This window comes from Semicossyphus pulcher, unplaced genomic scaffold (assembly GCF_022749685.1).
Source record: "Semicossyphus pulcher isolate SPU_LCO1_2020_fin unplaced genomic scaffold, fSemPul1.0.p SCAF_2, whole genome shotgun sequence".
Taxonomy (NCBI): Eukaryota; Metazoa; Chordata; class Actinopteri; order Labriformes; family Labridae; genus Semicossyphus; species Semicossyphus pulcher.
Window position 1 is genome coordinate 16,144,274 of NW_027211693.1, and position 27,431 is coordinate 16,171,704.

General features: G+C 43.0%; 1 protein-coding gene across 1 annotated transcript in view; it reads left to right on the forward strand.

Moving 5' to 3' along the window:
- drp2 (dystrophin related protein 2) overlaps window positions 1-27,431 on the forward strand; it is an 88,718-nt gene that overhangs the window by 22,403 nt on the left and 38,884 nt on the right. The window contains exons 2-7 of the mRNA XM_069669683.1: window positions 2,511-2,667; window positions 12,316-12,436; window positions 12,857-12,968; window positions 15,586-15,742; window positions 18,289-18,435; window positions 23,834-23,912. Of these exons, the coding sequence (XP_069525784.1) occupies window positions 2,511-2,667; window positions 12,316-12,436; window positions 12,857-12,968; window positions 15,586-15,742; window positions 18,289-18,435; window positions 23,834-23,912 (773 nt within the window). The remainder of the gene's footprint in view (window positions 1-2,510; window positions 2,668-12,315; window positions 12,437-12,856; window positions 12,969-15,585; window positions 15,743-18,288; window positions 18,436-23,833; window positions 23,913-27,431) is intronic.

Here is a 27,431-nt window from a genome sequence, read left to right on the forward strand (position 1 = left end):
ATCTCTGATGTGACACTGCAGGAAAATTGTGATGTGCAGGAATAATATATTTGAGTGCCGGCTTCTGCTGTGTAATTGAAGCACTGGGACGAGTTCCCACTGCCCCCCCTCTCATCACTCCCATTGCTTTAGTGCCAGCTGTGCCACTGATACAAGAGCACTGGTTCCCTCTCACATCTCTCATGCTGCTGGCAGGTGGCGAGCAGATAAATTCTCTCTGTTATTTGTTCCTGATTCACTCCAACAAACCTGCAGCAGAACTAACCCGCGACTCTGCGTCTCTCACCTTGTCTGACATGTGCCACAACAACAGAGTCTCTGCTCTGACTGACAGCAAAGTGATTTAACACTGTTTCTCAAGGAAATGCATTCAGTTTGGATGCCAAACAATTCTGCATATACTTGTTTATTCTCTGCAGCATCACCAGTTTAGGAGCAGTGTCGGCGACTTGGAATTCATGAATCAGCATTGCTCCTGTATGCCCTCTGCTTTAAAGTCAAAACTGCTCCAGCAAATTTAAATCTGTAGAATAAATGTGTGTCCAACATTTGAGGCATCTGTGAAACAACAAAAATGTGAAGGCTTGCGGAGATACAGGGTTCCACATTTTAATAAGATTAGGCTGAAGCACTCTTCTGTACACCAGTCAATCTTAAAAGTGAATTTGGAGCTTAATCCCAGTTCAGATACGTTTAAAGTCATTTCAGATGTATGCTTCTTTATATCTTCTCTTTAATTTTTGTATTGAATTTTCCTGAGGCCACTGCGTCAAGGACTGCAGCCTCTGTATATGGGGCTATATCTGCTTTACGGACTGAGCTAACCCAGCGCCCCTGACTTGACAAATGTTAAGCATATTTGTTCCCAACAGAACTAAATCTGCACCAGGGCTCTGACCGCCTCATAGCAGGTGGTCTACAGGACCATGTTAATGTGTTCATGAGTTAATGTGTATTTCAGGAGAAGTGCAGAATAAAGAGGAAAGATTAATAATTTATAATGTAAAAATGAAATTAGTGTTTTATCCCACTTCTCACTGTTAGCTTGCCACAGTGTCGCTGACTGAAATCACAGGGCCTGCAGGATGTAACACAGGCATCATTATTGGATTGCATTTAAAGGCTTAAACACTCCATTGATTGATCATGGAACAAATCAGTGCTTGTTAAGCTTTCTGATATTTATTTTTCATTCTTCTATTGATGGCAGGAGCCAACACTGTCTAACCTAACTGAGACTTCTGATGTTGCTGGGCACAGTTCCATTTATTTTATCTTCCTTTATCTTCTCAGGTCTGTGTCGGCGTGTTCAGACTGTGCTTGATTGATTTTAGCGTGGTGGACCATTTACAACATGTTTTGGATGTTTTCATCCTTCGAAGAATAGTTTAAAATGATATGAAAACTTTATTGATCTTCAGAAGCTAAATAATCCTCCTGTGACCCAGACTATTTCTTTGATTGCTCGTAGCTATTTAGGATAAGTAGGACCTAAAAATAGTAAAAACCAAGCAGTATTTTTAACAGGAAGTTTTGTTTTTTATATAAATAGGGTCCTTATAGTCAGTATCACATGCAAGAACTATTAATTCACTTTTATACAATAGTTAGTTTGGACCAAGTAATCTGATTGGATAAGAGGCATTCTATGAGTGCTGATATAGAGAACAACATCACTGGGACGTTTCACTCTGTGTATCACTCCGCTTCAGCCAGGTGTTCTAAGTACTGTTAGTTAACATCACAGCAGACCGTGTATGTCTACATTAATCAAGTTGGAACCTCTGAATCACACAGCAGACTCTTATTTCTCTGGTTGATGATCAATTAAAACAAACAGATAAATGCACATGATGAAAACAGCTGATCTGTGGTCACCTGTAGACACACAGTGCAGGAGAATGTTTGGGTTGGGCAACAAAAGTCCAGTTTCAGTTAAGTTGTGGAGCTAGTTGAGTTGGTGGAGCAAAAAATGAAAATCTGTTGTTGATTGTTACTGTTTATTACTATTTGCAGCTTGTAAGCGTTGTATAAAAGCAATATCACACTCGAGGTTGTGATGTTGTTCTGAATATCAGCACAGCTGTGTTTCAGTCATGGGCCCGAGGCCGCCGGCCGAGTCCTGCAGATAATCACAGCTGTGCTGATATTCAGTCGAACATCACTCCCTCTCATTTGATATTGCTTAAGTAAACTGGTTAACTGTTATGTTTACCTACCATTACACTCTCTCTTTGCATGAGCAATAATAAAGTCCCATTGTCCCCAAATGAGAACCTGTTAATGATCAGTGCCATGTCGTCTTCTGTCTCTGCATCTGCTGCTCAAACACAAACTAAATATTTGAAATCTTTTCATGAAGTTCTAAGTGTAACTAAATTCCTCATTGGCATTCTGGATAGTGAGGCAGTGACCAAATATCATCAGCAGTATTCCGAGACTGTTACTGTTTGCCTAACTAACCATGTGTGTGTGTGTGTGTGTGTGTGTGTGTGTGTGTGTGTCGGCAGGGTGCGGTTAGAGGCCTTCTCCGACAACAGCGGGAAGCTGCAGCTCTCTCTGCAGGAGATCATAGAATGGCTGACAGCCAAGGACGAGGAGCTGTCGGAGCAGCTGCCCATAGGAGGCGACGTGGGGGCCGTGCAGCACCAGAGGGAGTTCCACCAGGTAATGTGGACAATGAGCAAACATTACACCTCCAGGACAAATATTGATGGGATAGAGTCTTTACTCTGCCCAAGGGGAAATCTCCACGGTGTGTCTACTTACCGAAGACAAAGAGATACATCAGTACAAAACACACAGATAAATTGAGTCTATAATCGAGATATATACATTGTCTGTTGGAGATGGGACACGACTCCTGCTACAGTGCTGAGCACCCTTTTAAAGCCATATAGCTGAATCCATATGGGAGCAGTTTGAGAAATGGATCGAGGGTGTGACCAGGGTCATGTGCTGTGATCTGTGCGATTTGGTTGATGGCTCTGTCATTGAGAAATGAGAAGGCTGGGGGAGGGGATTGTCATTGATTTTGGTGGCAGTGGAAAGTGGCTGAATTTTTGTAGCTGCAGACGGTTAAAATGGTAAGAAATATGTGGGGTATTTTGAGATTCATGCCTTTTCAGAGCAGCTACAAAAGGTTTGGAACAGAATGGAGCAGTTAACAGATAGTCCTTGTGGGCAGCTTGTGTAGAAATCACAGATATTGATCAGGCTGAGTTTATTGTCCGACCCGAGTCGATACCAGATAGTTGAAACTCTCCCCAAGTTCAGCTGTCATTGATACAATTGATGGAGGTGAGGCTTTGTGCACCGCTGTTTGTGTTGGGAACAAAACAATCTTTTCTGGAAAAAAAGGGTTTATTGAACTCCTAAACAAACATGATTTTAAAGACACAGTGCAGGGAAAGCACAGAAGAGGGACTGAGGCATTTTGTAAACAACCAAGATGGCTGTTGTCATGTGGAGCATTCATTACTATCGCATCATTATTTAAGTATTAAAGGACTGGACCTCACATTGCGTACAAATGATAAGTGTTGACTAGTCATGCCAAATCATTTTTTTTTTTGTATTATGTTGAATTACAAGCAAATGAGGATGCAGGAACTAGCTACCTAGCCTAGCAGCCTTCCGAGTTTTGTGGCTCTGATTGGTTGTACCGTCCAGAGGCAACTTTATTTGCACCTGTCGAAAAACCAAATTAAAAATCTAAAATGAACTCTGAAGTTTCCAGCCAATCTGAAACATAAAGGATCAGACCTAAAACACACTTTTAAGTGTATCACTGAGAAATACTCACACAACAGAAGATAAAGCCGATCAAACTGTCCAGTTTAGTACACACAGTTAAACTTTTAATCATCAAAAAGTAAACCAATCTCCATTACAATCTCCATGAACCCAGGGTGATGTCTTTAGGGCCTGTGTCCACTAACAGCGTTTTTTGTGCACTGGCAGCACCCACGACCTCAATTTCAGAGCGCTTCTCACCGGCACTTACTGTTGCTAGGTTACGAAAGTTGTCTGGCGGCATTTCCGCCTCCCTTGGTAGTTACCGATGAGTCTGTTTTTAATTGCTCTGTATGCTTCATATTTGCTTTTAATCAAGGACATTTTACAAAGAAAACGTAATAACAATGGAAAGGAATCGTGTCCTGGCTTTAGCAGCAGAAATTGTTCCTGCGAAAAAAAGAAAAGATTTGCTTCTCCTCCGCCATTGTTGTTGACAGAGTTGATATCTGGAGTCCTGCCCTTTGTTGATTTTGATTGGTCGGTGAGGGAGAAGTGACATTGACGAGCGGGGTGGTGTTCCAAAAGTGTAACTATTTTCAACTGAGAGTGCACCGACAAAAATCAGCTGATGCCGAGGGCGTTCTTGCACGGGGGGTTAAGGTCAGGGTTAGAGTTCCGCTGCTGGCGCAAAAAAACGCCATTAGTGGACACGAGTCGGTCTTTGAATTAGATTTAGGTTGAAGGAAAAACAACAGTGTCCATGTGTCCATAATAAAGTAATAAAGAGACGTGTCAGTACAACAAGTACTTAGCAGCAGCTTTAGACCTGGAAATTGTACCCTCGAAAGGATTAGTTTCTCCTCCGCCATTGTTGTTGGCAAAGTTGATAGCGTAAGTCCTGCCCCTTCTTGATTTTGATTGGTCGGTGAGGGAGAAGTGACATTGTATGCGTGGCATTCCAAAAGTGTTCCAAAAGTTGAACTAGGCTTTTTTCAACAGAGAGCGCTGTGAGTGCAGCGGAGAAGCTGACAGCCAGGCCGTTTTTCCGCTGACGACGCTGAGCACTGAAAACGCTGAACTGCACTGGTTTTGTAAAGAGAATAGGCGCTGCCAGCTCAAAAAATGCTGTTAGTGGACACAGGCCCTCAAAGGTCTTGTTTTTTATATCAGCAGTCAAAGACCAATGATATTCCTTTAAATATAAGACAGTATAGGTCATCTTACATTTGTGACGCTGGAACCATCAAATGCTCTTTGAATTTGAGTGACAAATTAAAAGAATAATAAAACCAGTTTTGCCAATCAACTAAGTGATCGCTCTTCTAATGTTTCAGCATTAGATTAAATAATAAGGCATTATAAGAGTTTATTTCCACATTACATTCAACTGAGCTCCCATGTTGTGTTGCATTTTTCCGTCCTGTGATTTATTTAACCAGGCACGTTTCTCCAGTTTTTATTCACCACTGTGTCCTCGGGGGAAAAACCACAACACAAACCCACAATCTGCTCAGTACAACTATGATTTAAAGAATATTCAGTCTCTCTTTGTTAGATAAACACTTCGATTAACACCTGGCCACACGAGGATTACCTGCTTCCCCTCATCTCTTTGTGAGTTTGTGATGAATTCCAGTTAATGCTGATGTGTGGTTGAAACGCCAAACCCCAGTGTGAAAGTGCCATCTTGTCATTTACCAACAGTAAGCTGAAAGCACTGGTAGCTATTTTAACATTTGTTTTTTTCAGTATCAAAGATTGAGGCTTTAGGGAACATCAGTTAGAGTTGCTGACAGCGGTGCGAGCTGCCTCCTCCTCCTCCTCCTCCTCCTCAGATAAGTCCTCCACGGTTCAGCGATTTGAACTGGCCGGTAAATCCCTTCAAGGGCTTGTCTGGATAGAAGGACACACAGCACACAAACTCACAGACTGAGACCGTATTGATCATGGGACAAATCAGTGCTTATTCATCCTTTTGAAAAACATTGATTGATATTGAAAATAAAAAATTCTAATCAGAGTGAGATCTTCAGGGACAGGAAACTGTTTACAACACACGTCAGGCTTCTTCAATCTTATATTTTAACTTACTCACGTCATCCTTCATCTTCTCGGGTCTGTGTGGGCGTCTTCAGACTGTCCTTGATTGATTTTAGTCCACCTTTAACAGCTTCTTTTAACTACGTTCACCTTTCCTAAGACACCACAAAATGGTGTGAAAACTTTGATATCCTGGAGGGAAACTATCCTCCTGTGACCGAAGGTATTTTACGAATAGTTTGTTCTTTTTTTTAGCCGTTTGGGATTATTAGGACCTGAGAGGTATAAAAACGAAACCTTATAAACCAGTTTCAGCCATAAAGCTTGATGAGATTTTGCGCCATGTTCATTTTTGTCCTGGGATCTGCTGTAGGATGGCTTTCGCAGAGATGGCTGCCACCTTGTTTGTACCCTTATTAGCGTATTTTGTTTTCGCTACTACTAGATTTGACAAAAAGTGTCGACATTAGGGGACAACGAGGCTAAGTTAAGTAGAACGAAGTGTACCAAGCTGTAATGTCTCCATATGAAGGCGCAGAATAACAGGAAGTAATTCAAAAAGACCTCAAGAGATGCTGTTGATGCTGATGATGAATTTTATGGGTTTTCTTGACGGCCTCTGGTGGCCGATTAGTAACAACGAACGGCGATCCATGGATACTTATTGATAGAATAATGCTTTTGGACTAAATACTTTACTGGATTATATCATCTGGACCTTTAGCAATGTACCAGGAGTGAATTTATGAAAATAATATGCATCAGTAGAATACAGTGAGCCTTCATCGGTGAGTTACGTCAATTTTGTAAATGTTTGTTTATGTTCTGTTGCCGTCGATTGCACCCGCTGTGGTGATTGGATCTTTTAATGGTTAAGATCAATCGAATCTTGAGCTTGATCGTAGCTGCAATTGGGCTGTTTCAGCACACATTTTCTGAAAAGTGGAGCAAGCAAGAGAGGGAGAGGATAGACTTCTTATTTCAGGGGGGGGTTTGTAGACAGGCAGGGGGCGCATATTATTGTTAAAAAAACCATTCCAAAGTGAATTTTGCATAAAATGGGACCTTTAAATAAGCAAGTTCTGATTGGGCTGCAAGGTGGTGCAGTGGTTAGCAATGTCGCCTCACAGCCACAAGGTTCATTGGTGACTCTAAAATTGCCCGTAGGTGTGAGTGTGAGAGTGAAAGGTTGTCTGTCTCTGTGTGTCAGCCCTGTGATCGACTGCCGAGCAGTCCAGGGTTCTGAACATGTCACAGTGATGCCACAAGAAGTGATGAGCTGGTAGGAACGACTTCTTCCTTGTATGCATTGTTTCATTGTTTTTTGTGCATCACAAATTATTTTATCAGTTATGAAAAAGCAGAAACATCTGTTATCACCTGACCTTTGACCCTATACACTGACTCATATAATTAGCCTTGTCTCCTCCTAGCTCTTACTTATCTTTAAGGTTAGATTTGGTAATGGGATTCTTCTAAGGAAACCAAACTACAGGTGTAAACTGCACTCTTTAAACAGTGCAGAAAACGAGAGGTCTAATGAGCCAATAGATGAACACACCTCTGCTGGTGTGGACCATTTCAATCAGGAGAGACAAATCAATGAAGGAAGGACATTTATTTTACAGTGATGATGTGGTAATAAGTCTTTAGCGCCTGGACTCAGCAGCAAGATATATCCCCACCATGGAGTCCGGACTCTGGTGGTGGAGGTGTTGTCTTGTCTTCCTGTCTTTGAAGCTCTCGACCTGCGCTAACACTCACAAACCAGCAAGCCTCTGGTCGGTGGAACATTAGATACATACACAGGCAGAATGCAGACTACCTCAAGCTGACAGGATAACTGGAGAGACAGAATATTATGGCAGTAGATTCTGTGTTATTGGGCAGATCAAACCAATTAACTGTCTTCCTGTGTGTTAAGACTCACGCAGCTGGGACAATAACAAAAATCCCAGGATGTGTTTAAGGGAGGAAAGACTCTCCTCTGAAATCTTTTTAATTGACACGTTATACAGCTCTGTGTGCGACGTGTTGGGAGAGACTCTCATAAAGCTGGCACAGACAGGAATTGCCCAGCAGGCGCCTGTGTGTGTGTGTTTGTTTGTCTCTGACGTACTGTTAGAGTTTTACAGATTATTGGTTTGTTCAGAAATAACTCCAGACAACATGAGAAGTCTGACTATTCATCTATCAATTATCTATACAGCTCACCCTGTTCAGGGTCGCGGGAGGGCTGGAGCCTGTCCCAACTGTCATTGGGCAAGAGACGGGGTACACCCCGGTCGCCAATCCATCACATAGAGACAGGCACGCTCACACTTTGTCTGAACCGGGGCTCGAGCTAGGAACCTTCTAGCTGTGACGGGACATTATTGTTTAAATTAAACAATAATTAGATGTTAAGATTTTCTTAAATAATAAGAACAATAAAGATTTCAATGAAAGTAAAATGCACTACGAGTGTGTGAAGGAGGGTAGAACTGTTTAGATTGATGCTCTTTGATTTCTTGCTCTTGTGTGACAGGAGTATTTGGAGAGATGCTCCCTGAGATGCTCCGGATTTTCTTTCATTTCCGGGTATATCACCTTAGTTGTGGGTGATGTATCTCAGTAACAGGAACTGGTGTGGATTTGCAGAAGCACACACACACACACACACACACACACACACACACACACACACACACACTGGTAATTGGTTCTGTAAGTACAGCAGAGTTTCCTTTCCACCCTCTTTCCAATTTTCTGTGCTGTCAGTTTGTGCAGCGTCTCTGAAAGGCGACTTGTATTGGCAGTGAGAGGTTTGTGCCTCCAACTCTCACCTCGACTGGTGCTCTGCAAAAATCCGCCCTCTAATTAACAGGATGATGAAAACACACTTAGCACTACCCTTAAGTTCTCATCCCCCTTCTTCTTCTTTTGGCATGCTCCCTGCCCGCTCTTCGTGCTTTCATGTCTCCTTCCACAACTTTCCCTCCAACAGTGATGCTGCTACTTGGTGATGTGCAACCCTCCAAAAATTCATTTATAGCCTTCACTGTTAAACATCTCTCCTCTCCCCTTCCTCTCTCAAATGTTCCATTTCCAGCACAGCGTGCCTCTATTATCTGAGCTGCCTCGGCTTCCCAAGCGCCTGGTCGCTCTCAAACTTTCCCGACAAAGCAGAGAGGGAAATTGCATCCTGGTTTTCTATAGAGAATTAATGCGTTTTAAGAAATGTGAATTATTGATCTTAAGTGGATTTATTCTGATGTCGTTTTAGTGTGTGGGATGACTTCCCTCTGTGCTACATTTGTGTGTGTGTGTGCAGCTGCTTGTGTGTTAGTTTGGGATTATGCTAACTGTATTTGGGTGGTGATGGAGGGGAATTTGGGTTAGGAGGAATGTTTGTGTAGCTCTGGTGCGTTTGGGTGTCGGGATAAATGAGCGTTTTGGCAAAGGGTCTGGTTTTGTGTGTGGCTGAAGCGGCTGCAGGATCTTCTCTCTTGCTGCAAGCACCAGTCCGGCTGGAGGAGTAAAAGGAACGCCGTCAACGTGTTTAGATGAAGTCAATGAAGTCATTTCCTCCCCCCGCCTTTTTTATCCTGCATGCATTATGTATCTTAATCTGATCTGAAGGCTTTGCTCTTAATGTTCCTTCAACCAAAGACGAAGCCTCTGAGTGTGAAATTTAGCCGGAATTAAAGTTTTAACACGACAGCTGGCTCAGGGAATCCGTGGCTCAGCTCCTCTTTGGGCAGCAAAGCAGCTAAAGAGAGGATGAAGAGAGGGTGAAGGAAAAAGGACAAGAAGGAAGGAAGGAAGCGAGGAGGTTCATGATTAACAAAAGAGAGTGCGGAGAGGAAGAGGAGAAAAAGACAGGCGGCAGGTTTTCTGCACGACTGTTGCACGGGGGAATCTTATCTCCTGCCACAGCTCCTCGCTGTTACACACTTCTGCATGTTTGCTCGGTTCCGGCTCATGTTTGCTGCTGTTTCATTTTTGGGGGCTTTCTGTTTAACTCGCTCGCCGGTGTTATCAGGCCCGCTGCGCTCTGGTTCTGGGGTTTCATAATAGGCGCTGAAACACTGTCACTGCTGCACCAAACAACGGCGCTAATTCCAGCTAGTAATGTAGATTTTCAGCTGAAATTGTAATCTCTTCATAGCATAAGAGGATTGAGAACGCTGGCTTCACCCTCAATAAATTACTTTGAAGAGAGGGGATGTCCCTGGCTTTAACTCGCACACCTGCAGTGTGTTTCATACAGAGCAAAGATTAGTGGAGAAGAATGACACACTGGCTTTCTTCACGGCCCCGGGGAGGCTTCGGGTATCTGCTCAGTGTGTGTGTGTGTGTGTGTGTGTGTGTGTGCGTCTTGTCTGTGATTTGCATAGGGACTGCTGTTGAATGTGCACCCGTGGAGCTGCGCTTTCCAGTTAATTGGCTCCTCTGTGCATGCAGGCCAGCTGACCACTACTCCCAGTAGATTTGGTCTCCCATTGAGCCCTGGGCTTTCAGCACAAGCAGTCAGACGTGTAATCTCGTGTGGTCCTGCCGTGCAGATCGCTGCCTTCAGTGATTCCTATAGGAGTCCTTCGGTTCAGACATCTAAATGTCTCTCATGTGTGCCTTTTTGTGCTAAATAACACATCACTTCTCTCACAAATTAAAAGTTAATTTCATTAATAAATCAACAAAACTCATCCTTGCCCGGTTTAATTCACGTAGAGTTTTTTTCTGCCATAGCCTTACTTGAAGAGTCCTCCAAAGTCTGTATAAGCTGGCTGACAAGCTCCTCCCACAATCTTTTTTTGCCCAAATATGGGCAATGTTAAAACATTTGTCAGCATCCCTTAATCCACTGTGGCTTAATGGTGTGTTGAAGCTACCAAACAGAGAGTATATAGAGTTCATGTAGTCAACGTTGATGTCAACATAATTGGACCAGAGGATAGATAAGCAATGCTATTTCCTGATGTCAGGTTGCCATGGTAGCGGCTTGTCTATCACAAAGTAGCCACATCCGAAAGCATACCCTGTGTAAATGAAAGGCACCTGCACTCCCATCCCAACAGGGCCCTAAGTCTCTAACTAGACTCTCCTCCTCTTTAGTCCCCCGGTGGTGGAACGAATTACCAAACGGCATTCGGTCCTTTCAGAGTTCCTTTCACCGTTAAGAAGCTAAAGACGCAGCTCTTTCATGAACACCTCTGCACTTGATGATGTTGAAGACCATAAACTCACCAAGTAATAAATCTACAGATAATTGGGTCATTTTCTCATAGACTTACATACAATGGTGCTTCTTCTTGCAGTCACCCCCCGCTGGCCAGTTGAAAGAATGCAGGTTTAAAAGCTCTTGCACCTGTCCTCCACTTAAAACCAAGAGAAAACCAAGAGGCTACATCCACCTCTTGTACACAGTCTATGGTCTGTCCTGGCCAACTCACAAAGACTATCAACACATTTAATGTACTCTGTACTTCCAGTCATCACTCACCGGTGATCCATCACTTGAACTAGACCAATGAAAACGCCACTGCAGAATGTGAATAATGGAAGTTGGACATAAATCTACAGTTTGTTCTTGGTAGCTGCCCGGACACGCTGTGAATCACTGGGAATTAAATGGAAGCAAAGTCAAGTCAGGTTTATTTCCACCGCCCCGAAATACAATCTGTGCAGCGTATGAGACCCTCTGTCCTTAGCCTCTTGAGACACATAAGGAAAACCTCCTTATTGACCAAGGCCTGTTTACGTCTCGAGAATGCCAAGGTGCAATGTCTAAAATCAAATTTATACATTTTGTTCCTTTTCTCACATTTAGAGTTATCTGTTATTGTTTTTCTATCTGTAGACCCCTCTATGCTTTATTTTTGTCAGTGTGTGACCATTTGTTCCAATTAGATGGGTCTATTTATATATAACATGCTACACTTCACATGCCAGTTTTCCACCATGTAACTTGTATTTGCTTCAGTTGAAGTGCAGCTTTCTGATGATAAACGTTGCCATGTTTGATGTTACAAGATAAAAGGGGCTACTCAAATGCACTGGGGCTAAAACTATTGCTTTAACAATTAAAATAATCTTTTGATTCTTTCAACTCATTAATGGTTTAGTGTGTACATTTTCAAGGTAATGAGAAACATCCATCAGAATGTCCCAAAGCCAAAGATGGTGCCTTTAAGTGCTTCGTTTTGCCTGAAGCAACAGTCCAAAACTAAAAGATATTCAATTTAAAATTACAATAGGAGCACCTTTTTTACATTCATCAGACGTTTGACTAATATTTCCAGCCCTAAAATGCCCAATTACTTTTGTTTAAACACAGGAATCAAACGTGAATAGATGGAACACGCTTGGCTCAAGATGTGCGGATGATTCTTGTACTTGTTTGAGGTGTACTGACTGGTACAGCTTAGCCTTCAGGTCTCGTCTTCCTCGCTTACATTGTTGTTTGAACCAGCACTTGAGTCTAAACACAGTTTATGTCTCTCATTGTCTTCCTCTCAGAAACACTTCCCCCTCTCTCTGTTTGTGTCCCTGCAGGCGTTCATGGAGGATGTGAAGTCTCGCGGGCCGTTTATCTACTCCGTGTTGGAGTCGGCCCAGGCCTTCCTGGCTCAGCACCCCTTCCAGGAACCAGAGGAGACCCTGACCGATGGAAAAGGTGCGCTCCCTTCATAAACTGTGCCAACTGCTGCGCCAGCCAAAATATCACACTCGCATCCTCTCTGTGCTGTTAGTTGTTTTGTGGGACCCATGCAGGTGAAATCTTCCATTACTGGTTATTAGGCGTGATCAGCGCTCTGATGTCACACCGAGTTGGGACCAGTTAGCTCCTTCCTCACAGTAACGTCTGATCAGATCAATAATAAAGCAAGCTTGGCTGTTGTTCTACCTACTCATCCTCTTTATAATGTCTGTTTCTGAACACGGGGGGAAAACTGTGCCTTACTATCTCATTCTGACCCTTGCTCTCCTCTCCACATTATTACTTCTCTGTCTGCTCTTTTTTTATGTCCTCCTTTGCACCTCCCTCCTTTTTTATCCCTTTGTGGCATCATCTAACCTCCTCCCCGCTCTGCAGAGGTGTCCCCACGTCGGCGGATCTTGAATGTGAGCCGCACGGTGTGGAAGCAGGCGAACGTGGCCAGTGACCTGTGGGAGAAGCTGACGGCGCGATGTGTGGACCGCCATAGGTCAGGCACTTGTTTCTATACTGTGTGTGTCATGCACAGGTTAAGTGTGTTTTCTGCTGTGGTGCAAAGTCATTTTCAGGTACCTTTCATTCACTGGAAGGGGGGCAAACATTGTTTATTTTACTCCACTACATTTTTCTGAAAGCTATACGATATGCACAGACAACACAATACATTTTTAGAGATTGAAACCTTAGTTTGCAACCTTTTTGATTTGTTAACCCTCACAGAAGAGCAGCTCCAGACTATCTCCTTGTCTCGTTCAGATGTCTACGAGTTGCTCCACCAAGGGATGTTCACCTCTAAACTTTGTGTTCTTCGAATAAATCAAATCAAAGTCTCCCGGGTTTCACAGAAGATTAGAGAAAAGTACAAAAAAATCAATACATATCTGTGTAGCAGAACTTTCAGTCTTCTTTTTTCCTGCACCATAAATCATCTCACGACTTCTCCGATTTAAACTTCTGAACTGTTTATAAAGCAGGTTAAACCAGCTCCACCTCGACCCGCTACAAAGGGAATGTGCTACTCTTGCATTGTCGCATCAGTGCTAACAATAATGCCAATGAAATGATCTGTTATTGAAATGTGACATTTTTTGAATACTTAATGTTTTGATTTGAGCACATTAACCCTGAAACTGCCTCCAGCTCCGTCCACCAGTCAGTTTAGAACTGAAGACGCACTTTGGATGAGAGGTGAAAGGTCTTCAAGAACTTCAACCAAGTCCGGTTGCCTTTTTGGATTAAGCTCAGAAATTTTGAAGAGACATTGTAGCGGTTTTCGCAAGAAGCAGAAGTAGCCATTGTTACAAATTGTTGCTTAGTGATGTTTGATTTCTATCACTATGGCAACCCGTAGGAATGTTTCACGGGCGCTGTAAACGTCCCTCAGCCGTCGCTGCTTAAAGTCCCTAGTGTGAGAGGATGTAGCACTTTAAATGGTGCTGAATTCAGCACTCTGTGTTGTTAGTGGGCCCATGTCAGAATGTGTATAAGCACAGGCAAAATACTGAAGGTTATGGTGAAAAGAAATGAAAGCCTTGTCATCTGAAAGCCTTCCAGTTCCAGTATTGGTTGTTGTTCCTTAGTTAAGGAACATTTCAGTTAGTTAAGTGAAGTTAAGCTCATGTGCTCATGAAACTTTGTTGCAAAAGAAGAAAGAGAAGAAGACATACTTTGTTAATCCCTGAGGAGAAATTAATTTTTTTCACTCTGTTCACACACGCACACTCTCGTCATAGATTTAACCATTTATTGCCAAATGGAAGTACAGTTCTGCTAAGCGCTGATGGCCCCGCTCTTAAGTTGCTCCCCGGGTTAGCCGAGCAGCATGCTACGGCTTTCCAAGTAGCGCAATGCAAAAGAGTAGGCAAAAGGCTTACAGTGTTACAACTTAATTTAGCTGCTGACACTTTTGTCCAAAGCGACATGCTGTACATCTGAGAGATAATACAACACAAGCAAGGATCACGAGGAGGAGGCTTAGGTGGTGGAAGCAAAGCATTGCCAGCAGCAGCAGCAGCAGCGGTGTGTGAGCAGCATTAGTGTAGCAGGGATGAGTGAGAAGGAAGTTCTTCTTTGTTGTAAGAAGCGGCTGTGATTGGTGTGTTACTGATTAGAAACAATGGTTCAATCAGCAGGCTGACAGCTGATTACAGCTGGGGCGCATGACTTCTGCATGAATTTCCACGAAGCTTTATTTAGTACAAGCATGCTACACACACATAGACCTGAAATACACACATGCACAAAGAGGACATGCATTAATGGAGAGATGTCTGAGTGAGGGGGCTACACATGAACATGCGCCCTGAGCAGTTGGGGGATTCGACGCCTTGCTCTAGGGCACTGCAACAGTGCTCAAGAAAGGAACTAGCACCTCTCCAGCTATCAGTCCCAATTCCAATGGTTGGTCCATACCAGGACATGAACTGGCCATCCTCCGGTTCCCAAACTTTGTTTTTAATCTAGAAGCTGAATTTAGTTTGTTTTGTTGAGTTAATCCGTTCTTTATTTCTCATGTGAGTGAAGAACCGGATCAGGCTGTTGACAATCCCTCACCTTGTTCCTTTATTTCCCCCGTCATTATTAATTTAACTGCAGAGAAAGTAGGACGAGAGTGCAGTTTAAAGCTATGTAATGAAAAAGGCATAACTATGTGGGAGAATAAATTATTCAAATATAATAAGAAATATAAGTTTTTACCATACAACTTTTACTTTAAGTACTTTAAGAGCTATAAAGTTGAGTTTAATTTCTGCCTGCAAGGTTATGCAGAAATTCATCCCAGTAATACAATCACCGTAACCTTATTACCAAAGGTGGCAAGAATAACCCATTTCAGAAAACACATTTATCAAGTTTTGTGTCATTGTAAAAGTCATCGCTTACTTTTCACAGTATTAGAATATGTTTTCATTTAAATTGTGCAATGAATGATGGTATGGAGTAATTATGAAGCGGCATTGTGGAGATGACAGTCTGTAAATGTGAATAAATGATGTGTTTGACTGCATGCTCTGCGCTTTAATAGATTTTTTGGATATCGCTTGCATTAGCTTCGAATTCTAATGCTGCAGGTTGTTAACTTTAATGAAGTATATTTTCAACCCCAGACACATGGAGCGGACATTAGAGCGGCTACTGCAGATCCAGGCGGCGATGGAGGAGCTGGCCGTGGCCCTGGAGCAGGCGGAGGGGGTGAGAGACGCCTGGGAGCCTGTGGGAGACCTCTTCATCGACTCTCTGCAGGACCACATAGACGCCACCAAGGTAAAAGAAAAGACACGTACAAGCTCTGTTTTATCTCACACACACAGGCTTGTACATGCAGACGCATTATCATGAATCCCAGATATAAATTGCTTTCACCTGCAGAGCAACTTAATTGTCTCCTTTGAGATAATCGCCGTCGGCTAACCCTGAAAAAGCACGCATTGCGACACTGACAGGTCGTAAACAAACATCAAAACAGGGACATCCACCTGTTATTTTAATCTCAGAAACGCAGCAGAGAAATGTTGCTCATGAATATAGTGCGACATGTGTATCAGCCTTTAAGTTGTGTGTTTGAGTTGCCTGTGTAAACGTCCCTGTCAGAGGAACTGTGATCTGACAGACGATGACAAGGACACGGCACTTCAAACTGACGCGCTGAGATGGCCGGGCCTGCAATCCTCGGCTGAATAGATGTTGTTAACAAATGACAGGTCATTGGTTTAGTCATTATGAGAGTGCCGAGTGCCGCCGCCGCCGCCGCCTGTAATTGTGCGGTGCGATTCATTAGAAGCGAGGGCACTTCACAACAATCATGTCACTGTTTGGACTCCTGTCACAGCCAGCACATGTTCAGCTGGGTCTTTAGGGCAGGCCTGTCACTTGGCCTCATGTGTACTCCCTCACTCATTTACATGTCGGCACAGTCACATGAATGCATGCATGCAAATGGGACACATCATAAAACAACATTATGCACGCTTGCATACACACGCAGCAGGCTGCAAATAAGGCTTGTTTTCAGTGTTCATTAATAAATTAATCATTTGGCCTATAAACTGTCAGAAAATAGTGAAAAACTCAAAATCAGAAGATATGACTTTACTGTCACACAAAGCTGCAAATCCTCACATTTTACTGGAAAAATTACTAAAACAAACAATCAATGACCAAATTGTTTATTTGCTGTTAATTGGCTGATCTATTGATTCTTTCAGCTCTACATTAATGCAGTATGTATTGACCCGTATATGTACAAACAGGCATGCTCACTTTCTCATAGACTTCTATAAGAATGATGCATTTTGTAGCATTTCTGCTCGTCAGTTTTTGTTGCCTCTCCTTTTAACAACTCTCCTGCTGTGTGGCGTCGAAACACAAGCTGGGTTTACATGCACACCTTTTTGTCATTCTGAATGAAATCATTCCGATTGAAGATTTCGGGTCAACTGTTTACATGTTGTGTGATCCATTACTATCTGGTGTTTATGTGCGGCGACGCATTTAATCGGAACAATTGTGTGACATGCGCACGTTACGCGTAGTTCGGCGCCTGTGTAACTACACTGTGTAAATACACAGCTGCACTTAAAAGCTTTTCAAATAGTGGCATAAGAAGGTCCAAATTTTACACGGACAAGACGGATGAGTCTTGTGTGCAGACGCTGCTCGCAACGGCAGGGGCACAGCACGAGGGGAGGATGTTCAGATGTTAATCAAATAGGGCAAAATAGGGCAAAAATGGAGACAACATACAAAATGACTGACTTCCTGTTGGGTTTAGGGTACATCCATAATAGACTTTTAAGTAGGTCCTGACATGACACATATGTGTACCGAATTTGGTACATGTAGGGCCAACCTGCTGGAGGGGCTTTCTCCACTTTGAGGGGGCGCTATAGAGCCAGTTTCCCATGCCTAGTCATAAAAAGCATCACACATACATTTCTCGCTTTTCTGATGTGTGTGTGAATTTTCACGAGGGTATGTTAAAGCCCACCAAATATGCAGTTTACTTTGTCCTCGAACCGCATTCGGTGCTCAGGCCCTAATTAGGCTCCATGTAAACCCAGCTGAAGTCAGCGTATTTGCACATATGAGGGATTGATTTCTGCCAATTAAAAGAAGCAATTCTATGATCTTTATATACACACCGTACGAAGAGCAGCTGCCACACGGTTACAAATGATTTAAACTACAGTAGATCATCCACCAATTTAAACACACACACTTCATTTCACTTCAGCAACATTTAAACGTTATTTAATGAATGTTTCTTTTAGATGAATTCTCACGGCGTCCTAAGGGACATATGCAAAGAAGTGTTTCTAATAATCCATGTTACTTCAGTTTGACGTTAATGATAAGCAGTCACAGCTAACCAGTTCTGAATGGTACAAAGTACCTTTGACTTCCAGTCCTCAATTTCCCTACTGTAAACTGTCAAATAAAGACAACAGAGCTCAAAGAACAAACACACAGGCAGATTTTCTTCTCACAGTTACGTCTTCGTTATCTATTTTGAGCGTCTTTGTTTCCCCTATTTTAGATGTGAGTGAAGTTTGAAGTGGCTTCAGCTCTGTGACTTTAGTAAAAAGTTTTAAAAATCTATAATAAAAGTTTCCACACATTAAAAGGGAATATAAAAAACTGATATGAGTCAATCTAGAGTGAAAAATGAGGAGTAAAAAGATCATATGTACACACACGTTCATTCTGAGACGATGCTAACTGTTCATTGTCCTGGTTTCCCCCAGTGTTCACTCAGGGTGTCATTGCCCTCTCTCTCTCCCCCCCTGCCTCTCTCTCTGGTTCTCCTGCAGTTATTTAAGGAAGAGCTGACCCAGGTGAAGGAGGGCATGAAGCACGTCAATGATCTGGCCCACCAGCTGGCCATCTCCGATGTCCATTTGTCGATGGAGAACGCCCGCGCCCTCGAGCATCTCAACAGCAGATGGAAAGTGCTTCAGGTAGAGTGCACTGCTGGGTCCATGATGTCTGTTTGACATTGCGAGCAGATGCAAAACTCGCAGTAAAATTCAAGGTAGACGCAGGAGAGTAAATCCATGTTGTAGTTGGTGCAAGCCATGCCCAGATTGGTGTTTCAAAGTCCTTTATGTCCCTAGAGATATAAAAGGAAAGGTGTATTTTAGTTGAAATCCTAGAGTTGTAGTTGAAGCTTTGAGATTCACACCACAGGGTGCCCTGGTGGCCTTGGTGTCGAGGCATAAACTGCAACGTCAGGGGTTCGAGTTGGGCGTGAAACTTTGTTGCTTCTTGTGCAGCTACACCCATACAGTTCAACTGCAGGCTGTTCAGTTTTAGATACATTTTTGAGCTCATTTCCCCTTAAAAGATAAAAGACTAAAAAGTGTATAATTACATTTACAAAGTTCCCCGACTCACACCAGGGTTGTTGCAATTACATGCTCAGTACCTTGAACCTTGTGCCACCAGTGTACCAAGTTTTGGTTGTTGCTCTCCCATATCTCCAGGGAGCCATTTCGTTCCTTTAATCTGAGTTCATTCAAATCAATGATGTGACTCATGCTTGTCTGTAACTAACACAGTAAAAGGAAATGGAATCAGAATATGAACCCGCTGCCTTGGACAAAAGTTCATCCAAACTCCGATCTTTTCAATCCCAGCAGCATCCTGTGCCCTGTTGATGAACTGTTATCCGTACAAAGCAAAGTTTCCAACTGGTAACTTGTTTATCTGAGCTGCCTCCACTATTTTGAAATTCTCTAACTTTAGATTTAGATTCACTACTATCCTTGGTTAAAGCCTGAATAAAGCGACTGTCCAAACCATCCCGCATTGGAATCACAGTGACACATCCTGAACTCGATGTGAGGTGTTGGAGCTAGTATGGAGTTTGCAACATGTATAGCAACCGGACGTCCGGAGTCAAATATCAAAGTTGAAAAGCCCCAAAACTCTGGTCTCATTAAGAGACTGATTTTGGACCAAGCGTTGCTTTTTAAGCCGGAGATATACTTTTGCTTTTAACTTTGCATTCGTGTGCGCATGATGGCTGCTACACGTTCCCTGCGTCTGTTTGCAGCGTCGGCTGTGCACGTCATATAAAATTAGATGCTGTATGCACATGAACAGTAGGCGCAGTGTAGAGGTAGACGGGATGTGACAGGGACAACACAGCAGCAGGGACAACAGTGGCAGAAAGTTCTGAAGACGAGCTCATAAACCAAGTTCACAATTATCCACATCTGTACGATGAGTCATTAACACGGCACAGTGACAAACATGTCAAAACAGTCAGCGACAGACAAGTTCAGTTTTAGAAGTCGACGTGGAAACCTGCAAAACTAAATGGAAACAAGTCAGGAACCGTTACGTCCGTGCACGGAGGAACTTGTCGGAGAAACGGAATGGGGGCCGTGCGTGCTGTCGCTTTCTCTGCCGTGATCTTAACTTCATAACTTCCTTGAGTGTCACCATGTCTGTTACATCCCGCACATATGGCAGTTGCATACGGCTCGAGCTCTCTGGTGTGCCCTCTAGAGGTTTCCTCCAGTAACACGTGTAGTGCAAAGACAAGTATATGAGCAATTAGGTTCATGATGCAGCCGATTGTGTACGCGAAGGTTATGGTCTATAACTATAATATGTAGAAACGATGTACAGATGAGTAATTCAGTGTTTTTATGAATCATGAATTTGAAGTTAATGTGAGAAACTCATTTAAAGAGATGAATGAATGATGGAAGTAAAATGAACCACGATCTAAAGCCATGCTCTTACATGAAGTGTGCAATGAATCCCAGGCACTTACTCTTAAAGCCTTTTAAGGATTACAGAAATAAAGTGCCTTGGATTCACTGAACCTGATTCGTCCTTACTGGATGCTAAGCTAAATGTATGGATGCATTATCCATGGAGCGTTACAGTAACGCTACAGTCAGCGTGCAACTTTTAACCTTTGGCTGCATCCTCCATCAGCAGCCTCGGTTGTGCCCCTCCAAGCACAACAAGACTCACTCAGCCTCCCCGACACCCAATGTGAGAACACCCTGCTCCCATTAGATAACCTCTATGACACCTTCTCCACAGCCTGCCGTTGCGGCTTTGTCATGATGTTTTAAAAGCCACTCTGGCCTCTCCTCCGCTCTGTCTCTCTCTATCTGTCTATCTATCAACATTTCTTAGAAATTAATTTCAACTTTCCACCCTCACTACTCACGACTCCTTCACGTTGCCACTTTGGCCTTGAAAAAGCCCAGTTTGAAACAGTTAAGGAGAAACCAAACACAGCACATCAGTATAGAAGCTGTCGGTTCGGTTTTTCTGCCTCTGCTCTGAGAGAAGCAATTAAAGTCGCTTGCTGCAACTTAAACCTTTGTCCTGCGAGTGAAACCCATTGGAGTGTTTTCAGCAAGCAATCACAGCTACACAAAGAGACACTTGGCTTTGTAGAGGTTAATGAAAGGTTTAGGTAGCTTTCATTTGATGGGAACGTCGGTCTGTCCATTGGTCAGTCCAACACTTTGGTGCAGACAGAAATGTCTAATGGATTCTCATGACATTTTGTACTGCCAGTCATATTCATAATTCAAAGTAAAATTTCTCCCCAACTAATGTATTGGCATGAAATTTGGTACATAGATTCATGTTCCCCTCAGGATGCGTTCTAATCACTTTTGTGATCGTCAAACTTTTCATCTACAGCGCCATCATCAGGACACATTCCGGTTCTTTCAATAGCCTACCTTTGTTTATGACTGAATAACGTCAAAAGAGTCCCACCAACCACTGCTGTGCTTTGTGCTTAGAGCTAATTAGCATGTAGCATGCTAAAAACTAAAATGGAACCTTGTAAGCATTATACCTGCTAAACATCAGCATTGCCACTGTTAGCATTGTACTGTAGCATGTTGGCGTTAGCATTTAGAAGTCTTCCTAAATGTCCCAAATCCATACTAAACACTGTTTCTAAGCGTTTTTTGTCGGGTGTTCACATAAGAAATGTGACAAAAATATCCTTAACCCAGACATTATGTGTACAAAGGAAATGGGGGAGAAGCTGAAAGCTAAAAAAATAACATCAAAATAATTGTAGGTGGTGATGAAACGGCTCCAAAAGCCTTTGAAAACAGATAAAAAGTATTAGATCTCACACACATTGTATCGTTCCATCCATCCATTATCTGTACCGCTTATCCTGTTGAGGGTCACAGGGGGGCTGCAGCCTATGGCAGCTGTCATTGGGCGAGAGGCGGGGTACACCCTGGACTGATCGCCAGTCAATCACAGGGCTGACACATACAGGCAGATAACCTTTCAGGCTCACACTCACACCCATGCATGCACGGGGAGAACACGCAGAAAGGACCACTTCGTCTGAAGCGGGATTTAAACTAGGAACCTTCTAGCTGTGAGGCGACAGCGCTAACTGCTGCTGTATATTTAAACAGCTTGTGTCCTTTTAAAAGGCGCTTCTATCTATCTATCTATATTTATTTCTGCTTGTGTTGATCCATTTTTAGCGTACTTGTTTGACCAAGCTGATCAAGTTTAAGTGCTCTTTGCTTGAATACCTCCGAGGTACTTCATATCATGTAGATGCAGCCATACTGACTGAGAGCAAAGCTCTTTTTCTAATGTGTGGGATGGAATAAACTTGCATATAAACAGGAACATCTGTCAGTGTATTTTTTATAACCACCAGGAGCCCACTTCCTTCTGTTTCAATAACACTTTTCCTTTCACGCAGGTCACAATGCATGGAAAGTTGAAACGATTGCTAGAAGCGTTAAGATGTGCAGAAAATTTGAGCGACACATTTTGTATGAGCCTGAAATACTGAGACGACATCTTGCTCAGATTGTCGCCACGGCTGGTGTATTTTAGGAACGGATTGCTGGGGCAGAGCAACACAGACAGGAAAGACACTGGGACGCAGCTTTCTCCTCATTGATGTCACTTTGCGTTGGAGGTAAAAAAGAGACGTTATGAAAAAGTTCTTTTACAGGACAATCTCTGCTGAATCTTTCATGCCCCGTGTAGTGTGTCTTCTGGTTCTTTGATTCAGGAAGAAAGTTCGGGCCTGTAATCCCCCCTGGTGATCAGCCTTGTTAAAAAGGCTTTTAGTAGCCGGAGTCATCAGCAGATATTCATCTGCCCGATCTTGGCTCGTTCTCTGAGTTTCTGTGATATCAGCGGAGCCCGAGCAACTCATGAAAAGACAGGTGTTGCAAATGATTTGCACCTTTTCTGTTTAATGAAACCTTTCTGAGCTGCTTTTCCTGCAGCCCTGTTACATCTGCTATCTCTGCTGCTCAGTTAATTTCCCTGCAATAAGATGCACTGACCTGGCATACGGAGAAACCTTTTCTTTTGTCTCCCTCTCTGTGTCCCGTTTCTCTTTTAATTAAAATGATAAATGCTAAATCCCTGCAACATCCTGCGCCCTGTTGATTTTGGCTTCTCTCTGACGCCAGCGAAAAATGTATTTCCAAATTTGATTTGCTAATATTTTCGATCACTGATAATTCAGTCATTTGTCTTCCTTATGGCAGCCGGTACAACGATTGTCCAACGGCACACAGTTGGCAGTAACATCTCCAATGCTCTATATTAGTCCCAGCCAATTTAAATCACAGGCCAGATTATAATGTTTTATTTTCAGCCGAGGGAGCAATGACGTGAGTACATTTAGAAATGCCATCTTAATATATCTAACTTTGCACATTACGACTTATTGCCTGCGCTTCTCTTTTGAAGTCTAAACACTCCTCACATTCTCTTCTCGTCTATATCTGTCTCTCTACCTCACAGCGAGTGGGTTTACCTCCCATTGTTTGAGGACGTGATTCAAACATCCAGCTGACACTGATTCATGTGCCAAATCCAATACATTTCAAATAAACCAGGATTAAGCAGACTAAATCCCATTTGTGGGAAACATAACTGATGTGAGAGGCTTTTACAAAGGCAATGCAAACTTCATTTTGACAACTCAGTCTCTGTGGTTATTCACGCAACGCATGCAAAGCTGTGCAAACCTCTCGTTTCATCTTCTTTCTTTCCCCCTGCAGCTCTCTTCCGCACTGACATTGCAACCAGGAACCATTGTCCTCATTTTAACAAAGTATATAATAATTCCGTAATCTCCGTCTTCATTTCATACCTGCCGCTCTTCAAAGGCTTTCAAAGTCCTTCAAGAGGGGCAGCGGAGGAAAAAGGCATAATTTATATTCTGCAGTTAACTAATGGAAGCGAAGCAGGTGGTTTGTGTGCGTGCATTTCTATTTCAGGGATTTGTGGTGGAGAGGGATGAACAGCACGATTCCCTTTGATTTAACTCTGCGTGTGTCTCTGTGTGTGTGTGTGTGTGTGTCTCCTTAGGGTTCCATAGAGGAGCGGCTGAAGCAGCTCCAGGACGCACATAGAGACTTTGGCCCCGGATCGCAGCACTTCCTCTCCAGTAAGAATCTTCTATTGCTATTTGAAGTTGTTACCTCATGTCATACCACGCTGCGCCATGCTGTGCCGAGATGCCGTCTCAGAGTGTGCGAGGGTGCATGAACAAAAGGTGTTTTACAGTTTTGTTTTAAGGCCATTAATCACAGCATGTGTGTGTTTGTGTGCGTATATGGGTTAGAGGTGGGGCCGTGTTCATCTGTCTCCATCAGTTCCAGCACAATGTAGCGATAAACATCCCCGGCGAGTCTCATCACAACATTCATTGCTCTCATTTGAGCGCAGAAACATAGTTGTGAATTCTGTCTCTTCTTTCACCTGCTGCTCTTCAAAGGCTGCAGGGAGCTAGCAGGGGGGCCGGGAATGTGATTTACTTTACCTACTTTAAACTGATGAAGAAATGGGAAAAGTGTGTTGCATGGTTCTGTGTGTGTGCGCGTGTGTATGTGTGTCTTCAGTGTCCTCACCAACCCCATCCAGTTTTGCTGCTGTCACGCCGGCTCAGAGATGCCACATTGGGGCTTACAGAGCGCTACTCCACTGCCAGCTCAGCCTCTGCACCCTGCAGAAAGTCTACGTTTGTGTCTGTGTGTATTTCTCTGCAACAAAATACCTATTTGTTTGGGTTGGCACATCGTACATTTGGTATGGAGCTGTCACTGAAGTATAACTGAGAACATTTAGTCAAGTACTGTCCTTAAGTACAATTTAAGGAGCTTTTCCAGACTTTTTATACGTTACTTTACTACATTTGAGAGGGATATGGTACTTTTTACTCTACTTCTATACATTTATTTCACAGCTATGATCACTTGTTACTTTTAAAATTAAGGTTAAAAAAGTCTAAAATTGATTGTTGGCATCCCTGTGGACAAAGCAGTATCTGGTCCTGTACATGTGTAAGTAGTGTTTCCTGACGTAAGATGTCATGCTGAAAGCAGGGATCGATGGTAATGGTCTTTACTGAGATTCAGCAGGTACAGGATAAACAGACAGGACATGAAGCAGTTCTGTGTAAGGCTAGAGCCGTCAGAGTGTACTGGGCCAGGGGCTCGGGCTGGGTGGAGATGTGGTCAGGAAGGCAGCAGGTCCGGAGACGGGTAAGCACTCAATAGAAGCCGATGAACCAGTAGGGAGCAGGCAGAAGGTACGTTGGTGCTAGTCGGAGATTCGAAGAGCCAGCAGTGTATACACAGGACGCACACACAGGGAATCATGCTGCATTCCAGACAACTGGGAACTCAAGAACTTCCCAGTAGAAATTTTCGACTTCCGAACTCAGAGCCCTCCAGGTCCACAACGCCAAATGTAAATAAAAAACATGGCCGACCGTGACAAACTGATGTTTCTTTGTCAAGTCTTCAGCCAATTTAACTTGTTTTTATAGGTTTTGAACATTTTCCAGAATAACTTTTTTGAAGAAAACTTTCAGAGATTATTTATAGTAACCAGCTACCTTATCACATTGGTGACATTTCTTATGAAGAACATGTGTTATTATGTAATAGTTATTTTAATTAAATGCAGGCAAATACATATTACGTTGCTTTTCAGTTGATAGTTGATAGCAGCCTCTCCATGGGTGCGGCCATTGTTGTGTGACATCAGACATCTGATTCTCTGTGAAGTCGGGGTAGATGAATCTGCTCCCAGTTCACAAGTAGGAACTCCGACTTTGAATGGCGTTCCAGAGCACTTTTACTAGTCGGAGGTCGACTTTCGAGTTGTCTGAAACGCAGCATCAGTCCAAGAATGAGTGCTGGAAAGTCTTGAATGAGCAGTAAAGAACAATCTGGCAATGAGTGTGAGAGCTGGACAGGCTTATATACTGGCTTGATTACCGATCAGAAGCAGCTGTGTGCCCAGGTGAACAGAGTGAGCTGACGAGGTGGGCGTGGCAGGCAGGCAGAGTAGATCAGAGGAGGGCTGAGTGGAAAATTACTGGGAGAGGGCAGGTGAGCAGTGAAGCAGAACTGTGACACAAACGTATCGCTCACCGTGAATCTTATGAAACATTTAAACAAAGGCACTTTCAGCAGGTAATCGCCTCGTCTGACACGGACCTGATGGCAGCAATTACAGCGTTAAAATGGACTATAGAGCTGTAGTCAGACTTCTTCCTGATGGTCCTGTTTGCCTTTGTAGCTCATAGAGAGACATCAGTATTAATGTCAGTCTGTTTCATAACCAGGTAAAAACTCCTCAGAGGAGCTTTAAAGTAACAATTTTGTAGATTTCAATTTGAGTGCTCTTGAGAGATAGTCAGTATTTAAGAAGGCACTCTTCCCGATTTAACCAGACATCTACGCCTGGCTCCCTTTGTCGTGGTTCTAACTCTTGATTTTCCTCACTTTCCTTTTTAGACTGTTTGCCTTCAGCTGAGCGTCAAATATGTTTCTTTTTCTTTGGATTTTCACTTATTTTTGAAGTTGTATCTGTAGTCATCCATCTTTTCTTTGTTTGTTCAGCCATAGTAGATTACTGTTTACTCGCAACACTTGCAGAGACCGGAAAAGCAGCCGCTTAGCTCCGCCTACCCTCTCTGGCAGACCAACCACTGCTGGGTGATGAAAACGCGTCACTAACTGGGCGCCGCTTGTGATTTTGGGTGCCACAGACACCCAGTCTGTAATACTGCAAATGCAAAGGTTTTCATCATCAGTGGGCCATAGACTCAATCACCATTGTGTTACCTTTCGGTGATAGATAGCGACTTAACAGGCATTTATTTCAATGAAAAAGTTCAAGATTGTATCTTTGATAAACATGGTTAAAGATTATATCAGATTAAATAAACAAACGGTGTATAAATGAGTCAAAATGTCCTCTATCCAGAACAGCTGCAACATTAAAGTAGTTATTGCATTAATACATAAAAAATAATACAAAAATAAAATATAATATGTCAGTCAATTGGGATGTTTTTCTACATAATGCATGCTGTTACTTTTGATAGAAATATTGAAGTGACAACAATAATTACTGTAGTTAACCTTCAGTTGCATGTTTAATGCAGTATTGGGATCGTAGTACTTTTTCCATCACTGGATTTGTGTGTCATAAATGTGTATGTGTCACATATACAGACAATAATTTACATGTCTACATTGTGTCATGTCAATATGCAATAACGTACAATAACGTGTGTGTGTGTATGACTGTGTGAAAGCCTGTTTATCTCTGTGTTGGTGCACATTGTCTGCCTCTTGCGTCTTCCTGTGCGGTCCGTCCTGTTTGATCCTCTCCTGATCCTCCTGTGGTTCAGCTTGGAGGCCGGTAAAACTCCCCCGTCACCCCGTCTCAGGACTCCTCTGCCTTCTGTATTCTATCAGGCCGTGCCAAACAAGCCAACACTCTGAGGAGACCCACAACACAATAGAGTTGTCTCTTTGGCTTTACTGCGCCTGTTGTACACCGGAGCAGCTCTGTTAGGAGGGTCTGAATGGACACGCTATCCTGACACGCTGTCTGGGACATTGTGCACAATAGCTTGTCACGCCCGACGTGCCTATTTTGTAATTGA